Here is a 19,578-nt window from a genome sequence, read left to right on the forward strand (position 1 = left end):
CTATCTATCTATCTATCTATCTATCTATCTATCTATCTATCTATCTAGGTAGATCACATAAAACTGATTGACCAAGTAGACAAAAAGATAAGTAATATAGAAGGACTCAGAAACATTATCAACCAACCAGATCTAATGAACAAATGTACAGAACATACAGCAGATTACACATTATTTTAAAATACCAAAGAACATTTACTGTAACTGTATGAGGGGTACTTTCTGTCTGCTTCACAAATAAAGACCACAGTATTGCAGTAAATAAAAAAAGAGTTTAATTGACACAAGGCCAGCCACAGCATGCAGAAGACAGAATTATTACTTAAATCAATCTCTCCAAAATTTCATAGGTTAGGAGTTTTCCAAAGGTAGGTTGGGGAAGGGGTGGGATTGATCAGGTAATATGTGAGAGATTAAATAATAGGGAGTTAAAGCTTCTAGGTGGAGCCACAGGAGTGGGGTTGGTGGGGCCAGGTAGAGCCAGGTATTAGACATGCAAAAACCTGAAAGGATATCTCAAAAGGCCAATCTTAGGTTCTACATAGTGATGTTATGTGCAAGAATGGCTAGCAGTTGTGTATATCTACACCTTACTAACATGCAGGCTCCTTTACTCCCCCTAGTCAGATGATACAGGCATACAGACTCAATTTTGGGGAACAGCTATTATTATTTAAATTGTAACCTAAATATCTTCCAAAATTAGCTCTGGCCTAAACCCCGATATAATTCAGGCATGTTGAAAGTTAAAAGCAGGAGGTGGGTTTTGGTGGGTTAGCTCAGATCTTTTTAACTGTCAAACTTTTCTCACTGATTCAGTTTTTGCAAAGTTGGCTTTATTATTATGTTATAACATATTTTTGACCATGAAACGAGTAAATATCAATTATTTTAAAATAATGGAAATCCATACAGTGTGTGTTCTCTGACTATAATGGAATCAAAGTAGAAACCAATAACAGAGAGATACAAGGAAAATCTTCAAACACTTCACTAAAATGTGAGCACCTAACAGGCAGAAATTTTTAAATCAGTTTGTTCTCTCTTGTGTTTATAGCTTGTCAGACAGTGCTTAGTATATAGTAGCCACACAACCATTATTTGAAATATTCAATATTGCAAAAAACAATAAAAAATCATCTCATTTCTCCTGGTTCTGAATTCTGCATTTAAGTTTCATTGAATTTTTTAAATTCAATAATCCCTTTCCAAAAGTTCATTTATTCACTTATTTTTTTTTTTTTGCACTCAACATGACTATAAAACCTTTAATTTTTAACTCAAGTTAACTTCTTTATCCTTTCCCCTATATTCTTGCCAAAGGATGACCAAAAGCTATTCATCCAAAGGCAATAGCGGAATGCTATCTGACAGAGAGATATTGTGGATATATTCACAAAGGCAGTATTTTCAAGTCAACTATGAACAAGAGTAGCTTTCAAATAAATCAGTAAATTAAAACTCAGTACATGAAATGACTATCAGCTTGAGAAAATATATAAGGGAAATGGAAAAGAAGCATAAAGCAAATGAGAAATGTCAAAAATAAAATAAAACCTATGGAAATTGACCCAAAAATGTGATGATATGAGACTTAACTGACTAGCAGTCAGAGAAAGGTAAAGTCTGAGTGCCTGACATCACATTAGGGAGTGAAAATAAAGTGGTCAAGTCCTTAATTTCAAATGGTGAAAGACTCAAGTATTGGAAACCCAAAGTTCTTCTAAAGTCTTGGATAGGGGGATGGTCTAAAGATGGAGAGACTGATGGAACCTGTGCTTGAGGTTTTAGAGAACATCTCTTGCTACAGACAAAAGACCCTTCTTCCCCAGTCTCTGGTCCTAACAGCAAATAAACATGATGTTTGATTTTGGAATGGGTGAATCAAAGGTTCCGGGAATGTGCTCCAGGTGAAACTGTGATGAAGCATTGCACTGCAAATGAAATGATTAAACATGGCGAGATAGCAAGATGTGCAAGGTACCCTCCCTCAGGGTCACTCCTCTTCCAGAATACAGAACCTAGGTCTGTAAATCCTTGGCGAGTAAATGGAAGTTTCTTTTGAGACAAAATAAACAAACAAACAGAAACGAAAAAAGATAATCTCAAGAGAAAGCCTCAACAACAAATACTGACATTTGGAAGCTCCTCAGCATCTGTAAAGTGTACCAATCAAAAATCTAGCCACATATATACAGTTTCCACTATCATTTTTACACCGTGCATGGATGAGTGATCAAAGGTCACTAGTAAACACATTGAAGAAGTAAATTTTAAAAAGGCAAACATGGAGTTAGGAAACAGATCCTACACAGAAATATGATACAAGATTCCAGGAATGGGATGAATAGGGGTCTCAGGGCAACAGCTGTGTAACACCCTTTACAACAAAGTCAATTTGTCTTCTTCATTCTTTGGTTTCTTGGCTTTTTCAGCATGTGGGGGCCACTTTGCGTAAATGACCCTTTCACAGTACATTTCCACAGTGACTTAGGTCAGCACATCTTTCTCCTGCCCCATCGCTGAGGTTATAACATACATTCGTAATGTAGTTCAAGTGTCACAGACTGCATTCCTTCTTTAGTTCTAAATTATTTTTAAACATTTGCATATATTAAGGTTACTCTTGGTGCTCTAAATTTCTGTGAGTTTTGACAATGTATAATGGTATGCAATTCCTATTGTAATATCATGTAGAATAGTTTCATTAACGTGGAGACTCTGTGTCAATGTGGGTTTATAAGTTGTAACAAATATTCCCATCTCATAGGGGATATTGATAATATGGGAGGCTATGCATGCACAGTCTCCATGTCTTTTTGCAGCTTGATTGCTCATTTTTAAAATTGTTCAGTACTTCACTGTGTAGATGTACCACAGTTTGTGTATTCATTTACTTATTGAAGGGTATCATCAATAAGTAATTGGCTATTTATACTTATTGGTGATAATGGATATAGATAGTATAAATATCTGCATGCAGATTTTTGTATAAACATAAACTTTCAATTTATTTGGGTGAAGACCTAGGAGTGTCATTCCCAGATCAGATGTTAAGACTAGGTTCAGCTTTATAAGAAACTGCCAAAATCTCTTTTGCATTCACACCAATAAGAAATGAGAATTAGCCTTGAACAGAATTCTTGTAAGCATTTGGTATTGTCAATGTTTTGGATTTTAGCTATTTTAATAAGTGTATAATATCATCTCATTGTTATTTTAATTTGCAATTCCCCCTGACAAATGATGTTGAACGTATCTTCATAGGCTTGCCTGCTATTTGCATATCTTTTTTGATTAAGTCTTTAGTCAAATACTTTAGCCACTTTTTAATTACGTTGTTTGTGTTCTTACTGAGCGTTATGAGTTATTTGTATATTTTGGATACAAGTCTTTTATCAGATATGTGATTTACAAATATTTTCCTCTAGTCTGTAGCTTTTCTTTTCATTCTCTTAGCAGTTTCTTGCACAAAGCATAATTTATTAATTTTAATATATTCTAATTTATCAACTTTTTTATAAATCATACTTTTGGTGTTGTATCTAAAAACTCATCACTAAACCAAAAGTCACATGGGTTTTCTCCTATATTTTCTTCCAGTACTACTGTGCTTTTAATATTTAAGCATACACTATGTTAATTTTTGTGAAGAGTGTAGTATATATACCTTTTCTTCTTATGGATGTCCAATTCCTCCAGCACTGTTTGTTGGAAAAAAATATCCTTGCTTTTCTCTATTGAATTGCTTTTGTTCTTTTGTCAAATATTAGTTGATTCTACTTTTTTGTTTCCTTTTTTTTTTTTTTGGCCACCTCTTCTGTTCCATTAGTGTAAATGCTTTTTCTGTCAAAATACCATGTTGTGTTGTGTACTAAAACTTTATAGTAAGTCCTGGGTCAAGCATCCTGAGTCCTCCAACCTTATTCTTCAGTATTGTACTCGTTATTATAGGTCTTTTAACTTTTAACTGCCATCTAAACCTAAAAATTAGTTTGCTTGTATCCACAAACAGCTTGCTGGGATTTTTATTGGAATTGCATAGATTTTAAAAATCAAATTGGGAATTATTGACATCTTAAAAATATTGGGTCTTTCAATTCATGAATGTGGCTCTCTCTTCATATATTTTGAACATAGTTGAGTCTTTTTCTCTAGATTTTTTTAGTTTCATATATAAATTCTGTTAATATTATGTTTGATTTATACCAAAATATTTTTCTTTTTTTATTTACTTTTTTATTTTATTTATGCATTTATTTATTGAGACAGAGTCTCACTCTATTGCCCAGGCTGGAGTGCAGTGGCACGATCTCAGCTACTGCAACCTCCACCTCCCTCCTTCAAGCAATTCTCCCGTGTTCGAGCAATCCCAAGTAACCGAGATTATAGGCACACATCACCACGCTTGACTAATTTTTTTGTGTTTTTACTAGAGATGGGTTTCACCCTGTTGGCCAGGCTGGTCGCAAATTCCTGACCTCAAGTGATCCACCCGCCTCGGCCTCCCAAAGTGCTGGGATTACAGGCATGAGTCACTGCGCCGAGCCACAAAATATTTCCCTTTTAGTATGTGTTATTGTAAATGGCATTATGCTTTTAATTTTAAATTCCAATTTCTTATTGCTGATATGTAAGAAAGCAATTTGATTTGTATAATAATTTCGTATTCGATGAACTTGCTATAATTAACACTTCCAGAAGAATTTTTTTTTTCAATTCTTTGGGATTTCATACATTGACAAAAAACAAAGACAGTTCTTTTACTTTTTGTTCATTTCATAAGCCTTCATTTCATAGTATTTCATCATTGCGCTAGCTAGGACATCAAGATGTTGAATGGTAATAGAGAACAGGGACATCCTGGTCTTATTCCCAATCTTGCAGGGAAAATACTACATTTCTCCCCGTTTTTACTACATTGCACCATGAGTTTTCAGGGTTTTTTTTCTTCATTCTAATTCTTCATTTTATTGCAGGCCTGTCGGGATAGAAAGAACAGCAGAGGTCAGAGAAATCTTGGTTTCAATCACAACTTGGATCTTGGTCAAGTTAATTTCACTCTTTCACATTTTGATTTCCTCATCTCTTAATTAGAAAAAAAAATTCCTACACCAGTGGCTTGTTGTGATAATTACTTAGAATAATGTTTGAATGAATATTTATTCATTTAATATTTTAATACCTAACTTTGATTTAAGACCTGTCCTAAATGCTCGTGAGAGAACTTTGTGTAAGACATAGGTCCAGCTCTCAGAAAATTTGGAGGGAAAAAGTCACGGGCATTGTTCTCTTCAATAAACAATTGTAAGTGCTATGGGAGCTGTAAGCACCGATAGTAGATTTTTAATAATTAGAAGCCATCATCACCATTATTCCTTTTTCAGCTTCAGCTATTCTTCCTTAGTTGTCAAAAAGAACTATTAACATTCTCTATTTTCTTTCCATTATTGTTCTGCAAACAATAATGCATTGGTTTCTATAACACAAAATTTGTACAAACAATTTTCCAATCATAATCTCTTTAGTTTCTGCATGGTTTCCACTTCTTCCTAACTTTTTCACATATATATCTCAAAATTTCAATACCTGACATATGTAATGCCAACTTTTTTTTTGGTGTCATGTATATTTTTCTCATATAGTTCATATAATCTCTCCCTATATGCAACTTACAATATAATATTCCAAAAAGCAGAGGTGCTAGTTATATTTTTCTACAAAGCATACTAAGTGTTTAATACACAACTTTTTTTGTAACACTGATGTTGATTATTTAGGTGTGTAGCCAGTCTTTATAAAGTCTGATATTAATCTTGGACTCAATTCTTTGCATTTTTATAAGGAATAGGAAGATTAAATGAAGGCGTTTTGTATATATGAGACTGTATAGGAGCATCAGCCCAGATTTTGTGTTTTACAAGATAAAATCACTGACAATACTTTGGTCTCCCAAAGGACGGTGTTTTGTTACCCAGCAACAGTTGTTACCACACTCATGATGTGTTAACTAAATATAATTTCAGGTCAGCTTCCAGGTATTGTCTGATTTATGAGCTGAGTATTTGACAAGGTTCTTTTCTTCTTTTTATTGCATCTATTTTGAGAGGAGGGAAGAAGCAGAGGTGTAAGGGGATAAAGTGGCAGAGCTAGCGCAAACACAAACAACTGGGAACATATTAGCAGAGGTCACACCACGAACAGTTCTTTCCCCTTTTATGCTTCGTGCTGCCTGCAGTGACCAATGCACAATCTTGGTTTTCAAACACGAAGTAATTTGTTTTGGCTCATCTCTCCTAACTTTCTTAAAAGTAAGCTAATGAAGAAGCAGCAACTGGAGGCACCAGCTAGGGTTTGCATGTATATGTGCGTGTGCCCAGGTGTTTAATAAAACATTAACATAAGTGCTGTTTCTGAGATATTTTTGGTAGTTTCTGCTGACTCTTTAGTCTCTCCGAAATCTTTTCTGCGTCAGCAATTTTGTATTTGATTTGGAACATGTTCTAAATATTTTCCACCAGAGATTAGAGGGTAAGCTTGTCGAGCATGAGTAAAGAAATTCAAAGAAATGGTTTTTGAGAACCCTGGGGTGTTTGTTGTTTCTGTCAAAGGAAAGCAGCATTTCAGTATGCATTTAGCTACTGAGCAGCGATTACTGACCAAGTTTTCCTCATGACCAATGATTGCTATGCAAAATGCTCTACAAAATTTAGGGGATGCCATTTGCTGATTGAAATACATTTGCTTTGACTGAAATTTGTATTTGAAGACAACTGATATGGGTTGTCTGGATGACTGCACCATTGATTTTGATAATGTTTTAAGGAATCACATATTTACTTTTTGCAGAAAAGGAAAAAAGGACATAGTTCCTGTCATCCGGGAGTTTTAGTTTAGTTGGGTGGTCAGTTTTATAAAAGCAGTTTACCTATCTATTGGGAAAATTAGTCACTATTTAATTCGCCTGTTTCTGAATCTGAGTCTTCCAGTATTTGAGTTATTCTATGATGTAAATATATTAAAATGACTATTATGTAAGAATCACTGTGTAGAATATTGGAGTGTGTGTGTGTGTGTGTGTGTGTGTGTGTGTGAATATTAAATTTCTACTCTATGCCAGGGTCCTTTACAACTGTTAATTCTCAAAACAAAGCTTTTAATTGCTATGTATTATTTATCAGCATTTTGCAAATTTGAAAACAGAGGCTCACAGGGAATAAGTAATTTGCTGAACATATGAAGTTGTGGCTATTTGAGTCATTGGCACGTTCTCTAACTTCAATTCCAATATTGTGTGCAATATTCAACTTCTCTTTAATGAATCATTTAATGAGAAATAATAAATATTAATTAATTATTAATTAGACAGATTGCACTTCTCCTGTTCAATAAAAAGACATTTCTAATACATACGTAGTTTATCTTAAATTATTAATAGATTTTTGTGTACCTAGAATGCACATGTTTAACCTTCCTTTTTGCTTTGGTATTTTATTTAATACCGCAAAGTTTAGTTTGTCTTATATTTCAAGTTGCTTTGCATAAATTGTTATACACATATAAACTTATTGGTACAATTATAATTTTAATGTTGGTTTGAAAGTATGATTAGATGACAGATTATAAGAGTAACATAAATATTTTAGAAATAGATGAAATTACTCAGCACATTGTGAAAATAAAGACAATTTATATCATTGAATGTTACTCATTTGCATTCAAAAATAATGATAATAATTTCTAAGTAAATATGCACCATTCTTCATCAAAAAGTCCTATTTTCAAAATTCAAAATAAATCAATATTAGTATACCTCAAATTCTAGTATGGCGATCTTGTTCTTTAAGCATTATTTTGTTCTATTTACAGAAACCAAACTTTTGGCTAAAAAAGGAAGTTTTTAACCTTGCCAAGGTTAAACACATTTTTTTTTTGATTTTCACTAGTTTTTCTGATTTTCACTAGTTCTTTTTAAATGATATTATCTGTTCCACACAGTTTCTGTAGAACAAAGGAATGAGGGAAGCAATTCATCTGTAAGAAAGAGGGGTATTTCCATTTGGAAATGGATAATGTGGGCAAAAGGCATTTGTAGAGATATAGGGAGCAGATAACAAATATATACCCCAGATGCAGGGGAAAGGGGTCAGTGTCTCAAATGGCTCTGCACAGGGGGAGGTTCAAGAAGATTGATGTCATGGAGCAAGCTATAAATTAAAACGTTCAGCCCTATAGCGTGCCTCCAAAGTAAGCACTATGTGGAGACGACTGTCCAAAATCAGAGCAGTATCGATTTTTCAAATTGAAAATTACAGGATTTGTCTAAATGTAGCTCTTTGTTCTCATGCCATCATCTTTGTGATTTTGAAGTTTTATAGGCCAGTGACTGAATTACTTCTATTGTGGAGAGGAAAAGAAACTAATTTTTAAAGTTGATAATTCAATTATTATTATTACTTAGATGTGTAACTTATTAATTTTATGAACAAGCAATTAATTTATTGTGCACTTGGTTTATTCACTTTCAATCTAAAGCACTCATATGAATCATTTCCGTGCTGGCCACAGCAACCTCCCAGCTTAGCTCCCAAATTCCAGGCAGTGATGGAGACAGGACCATGGTTTACCAAGATCATATTTACATTGCCTCTGAGTTACTTTTATATAACCTAAAACTTGTCATTTCTTAGGAAACATGAATACGTGATGTGGAAATAAGAAGAAGTATAAAAGTTTAGATTCTAAAATATGCCTAAAATAATCATTGAGAATTACTTATTTTTAAGAGTTTAGGAGTTTATTAACACTTTACTCCTTTTTATTTTGACAAATATCCCTTAGATTTAAAAGTCAAGGACTATTTTTTACAAAATGTGGAGCATGTATCCCACCACAAAAGAGTTCTCTTTTCTTAAAGAGCAAAAGCAAAACCCAGAAGAAAACCAAACAACAACAGAAAACGGTGTGTAAGTATAGCATTAGGAAACACTAACCATTCTTAAAAATCCTGTCTTTCAGGAAAGAACGGTGACCATCAGAAGACAAACAGTAGGAGGATTTGGATTAAGCATAAAGGTAGCCTGCCTTTCTAGTCTATCCTTACAAAGGCCGTGCCATAAGAGTTGAACTTTGGTGCATTTCAATGTTTGCTGATTAATCATTAGACAAGAATGGCTGTAGCAAACTTCTTAATATTTGGACTGGGATGTAAGTTAGGTAGGTTCTCACAGAATTCCTGCCAACTCTTACCATTTGATTTAGAAAATTTAGCAAAGAATATGGGAATTTTACCTTACCATTTAATATAACTCATTAACTTTCTTTATCTGGTTTCTTCTGAAATGTTAAATATGATGTCGTGTGCATATCTTTCTTTAACAAACTGGAGTAGGAAATGATGATCTGAAGTAAATAGAATAATAACAAGTTTCACACTTATAAAGCCCAATAGTAAGTGAGATATTGCATTCTGTTCATCTTGCTTATTTTTCATTTTTTAAAAAGAAATGGGTAAATTTAATTTTATAGTGCTAGTCATATAAGATAGACTTAAAGTCTTTGCATAGGCTTTATTTTAAAAGTGAACATATGTGTTCATTTCAATTTATTATCAAATTTTAAAGGCTTTCATTTTGTATACTATTGACTATTAGAGATGTGCCATATCTGTAATTTATTATAGAAATAAAGGAGAAATTTTTAAAGGATGGGAAATTATGTGAATATTGAAGAGTTAATCTCATAATTACAATGCTTTTATCAAACCTACATCTCTTCTTAGATAAATGAAGTTTAACTTTATAATTCTTGGGTTAGTCATTTGACTTATACAGGGTGAAAATAATTTATATATTTCAAGCACACATTTCTTGATATTTCATCACAACTCATGTCATATATGTATGGAAATCAGAACTCTAAATTTTGTGAACATCAGCTCTAGTTGACTTTGTGAAAATGACTCAGAGTAGAAATCAGTATGCAATAGTGTTGTACTGTCAGTGATAAGAAAAGAATATTGCTATACAGAGCATTGGCTTTAAAACATATTTTGTACATTCGGTTTATCAAAGTGAAACTTTATTTTATCACCAAGTAGGACCAGGGAAGAATGCAGAACAAATTATAGGATGTGGAAAGTATGCCATGAGAATTTCATCCCTCAGCAAACGAGATTTTGTTTTTTCTTTTGGCCAAGCTGTTTATTGATATTGCTGTAAAGAATTTAAAGGTACCACTCAAGATACTAGAAAATCCATGAATGAAATCCAATAGTGAGAGCTGATTTCATCTGAAATAATTATTTTTACTGAACCAGGCACTAACTCTATTTCTGGTAGTATTGCTTACATTAATTTTATGTCACCTAGAAACGTTCTTTTCCTTTTTTTGTTGTTGTTTGTATTTATAATTTAAACCCAATAATACAATGCTATGTATTTTTATTAAAATACCACATTTTAACCTAGTTTTCAAGCATCAGTAATTTTTCTAAATAAATCTTTTCATATTGATGTTTTCATTATTTCAATCCAAACAAAACTGTTATGTGTGTAATAAATAGAATAATTTTTGAATTAAATAAGCATGTAGTTTCCATTCAAATATTGGCCAATAAGTGGTATTTGAACTATGATCAATATCTTATATTAGAATTAACAAAAAAGAACATTTTGCAAAATTCGTATGACACACACACTCTGACAAGAAATACGAACATCAACATTTTTATTCAGAATGTTACCCATTCATCCTAAAGAAATTCCTTTTATGTTTTTTTATTTTTACTTTCTCAATTCTTACCTCTGAACTTCATTTTTGTATTTTTTAAACTATCTTTCATTCTGATTATTTAGATCAAAATATGATTCTTTCTTTTAACTAGCAATGTTATTACAAAAATCTCTTTCCCCTGTCATATGTGAATTGAATAAACTACTGTGCTTATTTATTAGCACTATTTTCCTTAGATCCTTAGAATCCTTAGAATTTAAAAACGTGTATAAACTTTTTTTAAAAAATCATTCTAGGTTAGAAGCAGAATTAGTATTTTGGTGTTGAACTATTTATTTAGAGTTTTCAGGAGTAATTTGAGCCTCTAATATAAGTATGCCTATAAATATGTAAATGCATATGTTACCCTTATTTGCTTCAGTTAAGTAATCCTCACTGGCACAGACCTGGAAGATTCATGGTGAGGATTATTAATTAAAACCTTTATGGTCTCGGCTTAACATCACAGAAGGAAGATGGTATGCTAGACAACTGAAAAATCATTTATCAATGTAGTTAGGACTCCTACAGGTGCTTGTGAATTCCACTGGACTCAGAACACATGGCATTTTAGTTTTATATTAAAAACACTCTTAAAAAAAAAAAAAAAAACTTGGTTAAAGGGTAACAAATGCCCTTTTTAGACAGAATGCAGTCAAACGCTCTGACATGTGCTGCTAGAAGTCAAAGCCAGCTGACCATGCCCTACACTCCTGACAAATCTTGGCTTGGGGACGTTCCCATTACAGTCACCATTATGCATCACGGTAATTCATCGTATCTCCTGACAAAGTGGACAAGGACAGTGAAGAGGGGCTTCTTATGTAGGTTTGAGTCCAGTATTTTGTTGGTTAATATGTCTCACTGGCTGTGGGCTGTGGGCAACATGATGTCTCTGTAGCTACCAGTGTCCACAAATCCTTGATGTCTGCTGCTCATGTGCAATATTGCTGTCTCTCTCAAGCCCTGTTTCCAGCCGGAGTACCTTGTAGGGTATAAGTTGATGGGAAAATAAAAGTTAGCCTTTACCTTTATTTTTCTTATTTACCTTAGACATTGTTCAAACTTCTGGGACAAAAAACGTGCAGGTGGCTTGGAGGTTGAGGCAGTTCTGTGTCCCACCAGCTTAATTCTAGGACTTTAACTCTTCCCTTGAAGCACTAATACCAGATACGATGTAGACCACATTGAGGAGAGTGCTCATCTCAAAAATTCCCGAAATCCTGAAGAAAGTATGTATTTAGTAGAAATGAAAGGAATATTGTAATAGCTTTACATTTTAAAAATGTGATTTAAATAAGTTTGAATCCTTTTTCTTTTCAAATTTTGTCTAGTTTTCTTTCTATTATTCCTTAATTTTTCTCTTTAAATTTTTTGAAGTATATTCTTTGGAGTTTCTTACCAAATCTGAGCCTGTCCTTTGAAAGTCATACTTACCATTTCTTCAAATCATCTCCAAAAATGCTAGACACTCAATTTGAAAAAAACAGCCACCCAAAAAAGTTCTGACATCAACTACATTGAGATTTAAGGTAGGAATTATTGATTTATCCTCACGGACATATTTGTCCTTTAGGTTCCTAAACTCCCATCATTTTACAACAAGAATGTTTTACCCCATTAATAGGTAAAGACAAACATTACCTATTTCTCCATGTTAATTCTAAATAATAATAATAATAAAACAAAAGCAAAACCAGAAATGACCTCTGAGCACAGTGTCCGGCTTTAGCTCATACTGCACATGGAGAAGCGGATGCCTTGATCAGAGAAGTGCCACACACAAACTGACACTTTCACATCCCCATCTCCCAGTTTTGATGAACTATTTGTCTTCAGCTCCTAAAGTGAATAGAAATTCTTTTTAACCTCTGGGGAGAATGTCCCTTCCTGGATTGTGCTACTTTCTCTGCTTTCCTGTCTCATTCTACAGTTATTCTCTGTTTAGCAAATCTAGAAGGATCAAATGAGTAACTGAGCCATAATGTAATGAGATGAAATTTGGAGTCATGACATACACATTTACGCCAGTCCCTCTGCTGTCTTTAAGTGAAGCAAACCCCTACTTTAGACCCTTGAAGGAGAGAACAATGCTTCCTTCCTCTCGGATCAGAACCCTTCTAGGGTTTTGTGCACCGCCCTTACTCCTGCTCCCAGCCCTGCAGGCATCCTTGCTTATTCAAGCTGTTCTTTCTCTCAGGTTGCCTTTCAGAGGTGTCCTCACTCCTGCTGTAACTTTTGGTATTTTTTGACAGTGATTTAGATTTCTTCCTGCCTGTTATTATTTAATTTTCCTTGATTAAAACATCTCTCAGAAACCACACACTTGTGTGCTTTTTATTTCTTTGTGTTAATTTGTCCATCATTAAAAAAAAAAAAAAAAAAAAAAAAAAAACTCAAGCTCTTCTGTTTGCTTTTAAAAAATGTTTCCACAAAAAGCCCTATCTGGGCTTCCCCCAAAGCTGAACAAAAGAACCACTAAACTTTCAACTCATAATCACATATTCTGTTGCCTGTTCTCAGGCAGAAACTGCTCCTCTGAAGTGGACAGATTCAGCAGGCTAGTGGCATCCTGCACAGCCTGGCTGTTTTTCTCTGCTGTAGCACTATTTCTACAGTCATTTCATGGTTTTTCTCCCAGCCTCACCAATTCTTGTCTCCTTCCCTCTCAAGTGCCCATTCTCTGGTCTGGACCATTCAAAGACTTGGCATTTATATAAATAACTTTAATAGTTTCCTCAACTACATCTGCAGAAATCACCAAATTTCTGCATCGTAGGATCCAATATTATTGTATTTTGCCTTATTCTTCTTATCAGAATTACCATAGGGATAGTCAGGTTAAGTCAGCCATCATCTTGCCCTTGTGAGGCTTTATTTATCTCTTCTGTCTTTTAAAATCCAACACTATCTATCTGCTGCACATTATTTAATTATACTTCTGACCATTGTCATTTTAAAAATTGCCTTTGAGGGAAAGGAATTTTTAAATGTTATTACTGTAAAAATATTTTATGCAGTATTTTCCAACAGACACAACTTTCTTATGCAAATATATAAATTACCTATGGCCATTAAATAAATGTATGCAATCAAAGGTGATTTCTATTTGGAAGTTTTAACACTGCAGCAATCAAAAATATAATTATAATCATTATTACTCTTAATCATCTTCTCATTTATAAATAATTGCTAATATTTATGCTCCACTTATTAAGTGCCAGATTCTGAGCTAAATACTTTATATTTAGTTTAACTTGCCTTTATTATCCAGCGAAGTAGATAACTATTATTATACCTTCCACAAACAATGAGATTAAGTGTCAAGAGGTTAAGTAATTCATCTATTGTTATAAGCAGTAGAGTTGGACCTCAGTCCCCCTAGAAGCTGATAACAAAGTCCTTACTCTTAATAACTATGCTTTGAACTATGAAACCTGGAATAAATTACCTCAAAACTCTCTACTCAGGGACACAAATCATGTTTCCTCTCTATGCTTTTTACTTTCCGGTTTATTTAAAACTGAAATAAGGCCAGGCACGGTGGTTCATGCCTAAAATCCCAGGACTCTGCGAGGCCGAGACAGGCAGGTCATTTGAGGTCAGGAGTTCAAGACCTGCTTGACCAACATGGTGAAAACCCGTCTCTACTAAAAATAATTTTAAAAAATTATCTGGGCATGGTGACACATGCCTGTAGTCCCAGCTACTTGGGAGGCTGAAGAAGGAGAATCACTAGAACCTGGGAGGCGGAGGTTGCAGTGAACTGAGATCATGCCACTGCATTCCAGCCTGGGTGACACAGCGAGTCTCTGTCTCAAAAATAAATAAATAAATAAATAAATAAATAAATAAATAAATAAATAAATAAAATTGAAATAAATATGTCAAAATGACCAAGATCAAGTAAGCAATTTTGTAAGATAAAGGGTTGAGTACTAATTTTTTCAAATTTTCCAAATAAAATATATCTTTATATTAGTTGTAATAAATGTATTCCTTTTAACTTATTAGTGGTATCTGGGCAAAAATATTTAAATAACAACTGTTGCTATAAGTGCACGTACAAGCTTGCATACATTTTTCTGCATTTCGCTTCCCCTGTTATTTTTACTCAAGTCCAATTTGCTTGTTTTCACTATAGACAAAATGGATATGTCCATTTCCATCATAAAAGTAGATAACAGGGCCGGGCACGGGGTTCACACCTGTAATCCCAGCACTTTGGGAGGCTGAGGCGGGTGGATCACAAGGTCAAGAGATTAAGACCATCCTGGCCAACATGATGAAACCCCCATCTCTACTAAAAATACAAAAATTAGCCGGGCGTGGTGGTGTGCGCCTGTAGTCTCAGCTATTCTGGAGGCTGAGGCAGGAGAATTGCTTGAACCTGGGAGGCAGAGGTTGCAGTGAGCCGAGATTGTGCCACGGCACTCCAGCCTGGGTGACAGAGCGAGACTCCATCTCAAAAAACAAAAAAAAAAGGAGATAACAGGAAGACACTAAAGCTTAAATTGAGGATTATGGATTAGTTCCAAGAATTAGTTGAAACCACTGGTCAATTATCATTTCAAAGACCATTACTTTTTTGTATTAAATAGCTTTATTGAGGTATAATTCCAATACCATACAATTTATCCATTTAAAGTGTACAATTAAATTGTTTTTAGTATATCCACAGATCTTTGCAACTATCACGACAGTCAATTTTAGGACATTCTATCAATTCCAGAAGAAATCTCATATTTATTCATCACCCTTTTATCCCCTATCTTCCCTATTTCAACGCTGAGTTATGACCATTTCCCTATTTTAGAGTTTCCTATGAAGGTAATCATATAGCATGTGAAAAAGACAATTATTTTTTTCCCAAAATCAAATGAAGTATGTTGGCAGACAAAGATATCATCCAGAAGGATGATGACACTTGCCCATATTCCTCCAGGTGATATTCCTTTACTTGCCTCTCTTGTAATTGTCCATTGCAGCTCTTAACTCTAATCACTGTTATTCTCTGCTTACACGTAGTTTCCTTTCTCTAAAAGGAAAAATAATGGTTAGCTCTATGCGTCTTCCCTGCACCCCATGCCTATAATATGATTGATTGATTAATTGATTGATTGGAGTAATAATAATATTGAACTGAAAAGATTACTTGGCAAGACTCCTGATGCTCTAAAAGCAGTCCAGGTTTTATTTGGTAGTATTTCACAGTAACACTGGTAAAATCATTGTATAGAGTCCTTCTCAAAATGCTTTAGATGGGATTTTATATCCTTCTTCCTACAGAGCTAGCTATAAAATCCACTATGCTTAGTAAAAAGAATACTACAAAGCTGAACGATGTATGTGTGAACATTACCTGGGCTGTGCTTTAGAACACTGCCTCCCTTTTCCTAATCTTGGATTTCTCCATAAACTAGAATAACAGTGCTCAGTTAATTCCAACATTCTCTAAACCACAGTCAGGAGCCACAACCCCACCCAGGAGTGCCTTGGGGATAAGATGGTGATGAAAGCCTTTCCCCGACCTCATGCCATTTATACTCCAGTAGGAAAGTAGACTTTGATCAAATTGTTACCAAAATAAATGAAATCACAGGCATGATCCGGTGCTACATAACTGAATTATTTCAAGTAAGGAGACACTGAAGGAGGGGGCTTTAAGCCAAAATTTCAAAATGAACAGTTTCCAGGTTAGGAGGAAGGGAGGAGCATACCTGGCCAGACAACAGTGCATGCTTGTGTCCTTCAGGTTCAGGGCGATGGAGGTCCAGGAGCTGCACTGGAAGAGGGGCAGTTTAAAGATTCTCATTGTATTCAAGTGTCATGGAAGCCTATCACCTATTTTAAACAGGGCAAGCCACATAATTTGATTATTGACTGGAAAACCTTACATTTCCCCATTTAGGCCCTGCACGAAATCTAAATAACTGTAGCAGCTGAGCTGCTCACAAGTTTTTCAGTAATGAAGGCAATATGATTTTGAGTTCCAATTTTATCTTCTGAGTTTTGTCTTAAAATTTAGTAATTACTAAAGTCATTTTCAGAAATTAGTTTAAAAAGTTTGTCAGAGCTCCAAATGTCTAATTTAAAACCAAAAAAAAAAAAAAAACAAAACAACAACAACAAAAACACAGTCCAGAGGCAGTGGCTCATGCCTATAATCCCAGCATTTTGAGAGGTCTACGCAGGCAGATCACCCGAGGTCAGGGAGGGGTTCAAGACCAGCCTGGCCAACATGGTGAAATCCCATCTCTACAAAAATACCAAAATTAGTGGGGCATGATGCTGGGTGCCTGTAATCCCAGCTACTCAGGAGGCTGAGGTGGGAGAATCACCTGAACTGGGAAGTGGAGGTTGCAATGAGTCAAGATCGTGCCATTGCACTCCAGCCTGTGAACAGAGCGAGACTCCCTCTCAAAAAAATAAAATAAAACAAAAACAGAATAACAAAACCCAAAAGCCATGTTTGGATTCAAACCACTCAAATTTTAGAATACATTCTACATGTAAAAGAAAAATTATGGTAAAATAGATGTTAGTTACATTTTACATTACAAAGATAGTTATAATACTCTCCCCTTAACCTTGGGGGATACATTTCAAGACCCCAGTAGTTGCCCGGAACTGCAGACAGTATTGAATCCTACACTGCATATAATATATTTGCTTACATATGCATATTTGTGATAAAGTTTAATTTGTAAATTAGTATAGTAAAAGATTAACAGTAACTAATTAAAATGGAACAATTATAATAATACACTATAATAAAAGTTATGTGAATGTGCTTCCTTTCTCTCACAAAATACTGTATTGTACTGTACCCTAGATAACTGAAAGCACAGAAAGTGAAACACAAATAATCAGGGGATTGCTGTACCAGTCTGGGTGTTGAAGAAAGAATGGGATTATTCAGCCAACCCTCAGAAAAACTCTGTCTCAAAAACCTTGTCTCTGGACACCAAGAATAGGTTTCCCAATGTCCCGCCATGGTAATTTGCATTAATAGTCTATGCATTAAAATAAGTTGTGTTCAGTAGTAGAGTAAGAGAAAAGGGTGAAATGCAAAAACAACTGAAGGAAAATACTCTGATAACAGCCTCACTGATGAGACCAGCAAAAACATTGTTTTTCCCTGTTCCAAAATATCTGAATCACTATATCTGGATGATGGCTTCATCTTTTAATTTCACCTAAAAGTTCATCAGTTAATGATTCATTTGAGTTAACCAGCTTTTTCCTTCTAAGAAACGTAGATGCATCCTTAACATCCTTTCTAATTTCCAAGTATCCTTAGAGGCTATAGTGACCTTACGCTAGGGCTGGGAAAGCCTTAGACTTCATTCATTCATTCATTCATTCATTCATTCATTCAATTCAACAAATATTTCAAAGACAAACTAGACATTATTTCAGGCACTAGGTTTACATCAATACACGAAACAAACTACTAAAAACGTCTGTGCCCTGAAGAAATTTGCATTTTAGTTAGGAATGGGAAGGAGAAAGAAAACAGTAAGTGTGAGAAATGAATAAATAGCATGTTAGATACTGATAACTGTAATGGGACAAAATAGAGCATATAATAGGGGATTGGGAATTTGGAGTCCTAACTCATAAATATTAAGGGTCTTCGAAGGGATTAGTCTTAATCTTGTTTACCACTTTAATGCTATGTGAGTTTCCTCATAAATCTTAATAGATGGACTATGTTAGTATAATAACCATCCTTTATTCAGTGTTTACTGTGTGCAAATAAGCACGTAATTTCCACCACACTATCAGCCACAAATCACTATCTCTGCTCTAATCAGAGGCAGGGTCATCTTAGACACAGTCTGTGTTTGTTAGGGACACACAGACCAAACAGCAGAACAAGTGGGAGCCATTGTAACCTACGCCAGTGTCTTCCCCCATAGAGCTGCGGGGTGCAGTGCACGAATATTAGGTTACTGTGAAACAGTGAGGAAAAGGGAATTGAGCAGTGGGCTTGAAATTCAGTGTGAGTAGGACAGTTTTCATTATCTTAATTATCATATTTCTTCTTAATATTCTGGAAGTGGAAAGGACTCTACTTGCAAAGAAAAAAAATTAAATATTCCTGCTTTTAAAAAAAAGATTGACTATTTTATATTTAAATATACCGGCAATTCAGTGTTAAAAATGGACATGCAAGGAAAAAAAGAGTATCTCTTCCAAAATAATTTTTTTGTGCTTGGAAAACAAAAAGCTTAGGTGGTTTACATATTCTGAAGGTAGAACAACTTCAATGGAATTCAGACTGTCTTTTCAACTAGCCTGTGTTACAAGTTCTATGCTTCTTTTCATGTGTGACATTTTATTCTTTTATGTACTGATTTCATTTTTCGACTACAGCTTTTAACTTTCTCAACACTGTAATAAAAACAAATAGGATTTTTGTTCATTTTTTAAGGATTCATTTTATTTTCTTTCACATAAATTTAGCTTACTTGTCTTTCTTTTTTCATATCTCATTGGGTCAAATAAAAAATAGTACTATTGCAGGCCGGGCGCGGTGACTCACGTCTGTAATCCCAGCACTTTGGGAGGCCGAGACGGATGGATCACAAGGTCAGGAAATCGAAACTATCCTGGCCAACATGGTGAAACTCCGTCTGTACTAAAAATACAAAAATTAGCTCGGTGTGGCACACCTATAGTCCCAGCTAGTCGGGAGGCTGAGGCAGGAGAATGGTGTGAACCTGGGAGGCGGAGGTTGCATTGAGCCAAGATCGCACCACTGCACTCCAGCCTGGGCCACAGAGCAAGTCTCCGTCT

The 19,578-nt window shown here is 34.7% G+C and overlaps 1 protein-coding gene across 3 annotated transcripts in view; it reads left to right on the top strand.

The window, feature by feature from the left end:
• The window catches only part of SNTG1 (syntrophin gamma 1), an 868,962-nt gene that overhangs the window by 519,684 nt on the left and 329,700 nt on the right, over positions 1 to 19,578 (top strand). For all 3 annotated transcript variants that reach the window (XM_023190587.1, XM_023190588.1, XM_023190589.1), the window contains one exon: positions 9,019 to 9,075. In XM_023190587.1, the coding sequence (XP_023046355.1) occupies positions 9,019 to 9,075 (57 nt within the window). The remainder of the gene's footprint in view (positions 1 to 9,018; positions 9,076 to 19,578) is intronic.

The sequence above is a fragment of the Piliocolobus tephrosceles genome, chromosome 7 (assembly GCF_002776525.5).
Source record: "Piliocolobus tephrosceles isolate RC106 chromosome 7, ASM277652v3, whole genome shotgun sequence".
NCBI lineage: Eukaryota > Metazoa > Chordata > Mammalia > Primates > Cercopithecidae > Piliocolobus > Piliocolobus tephrosceles.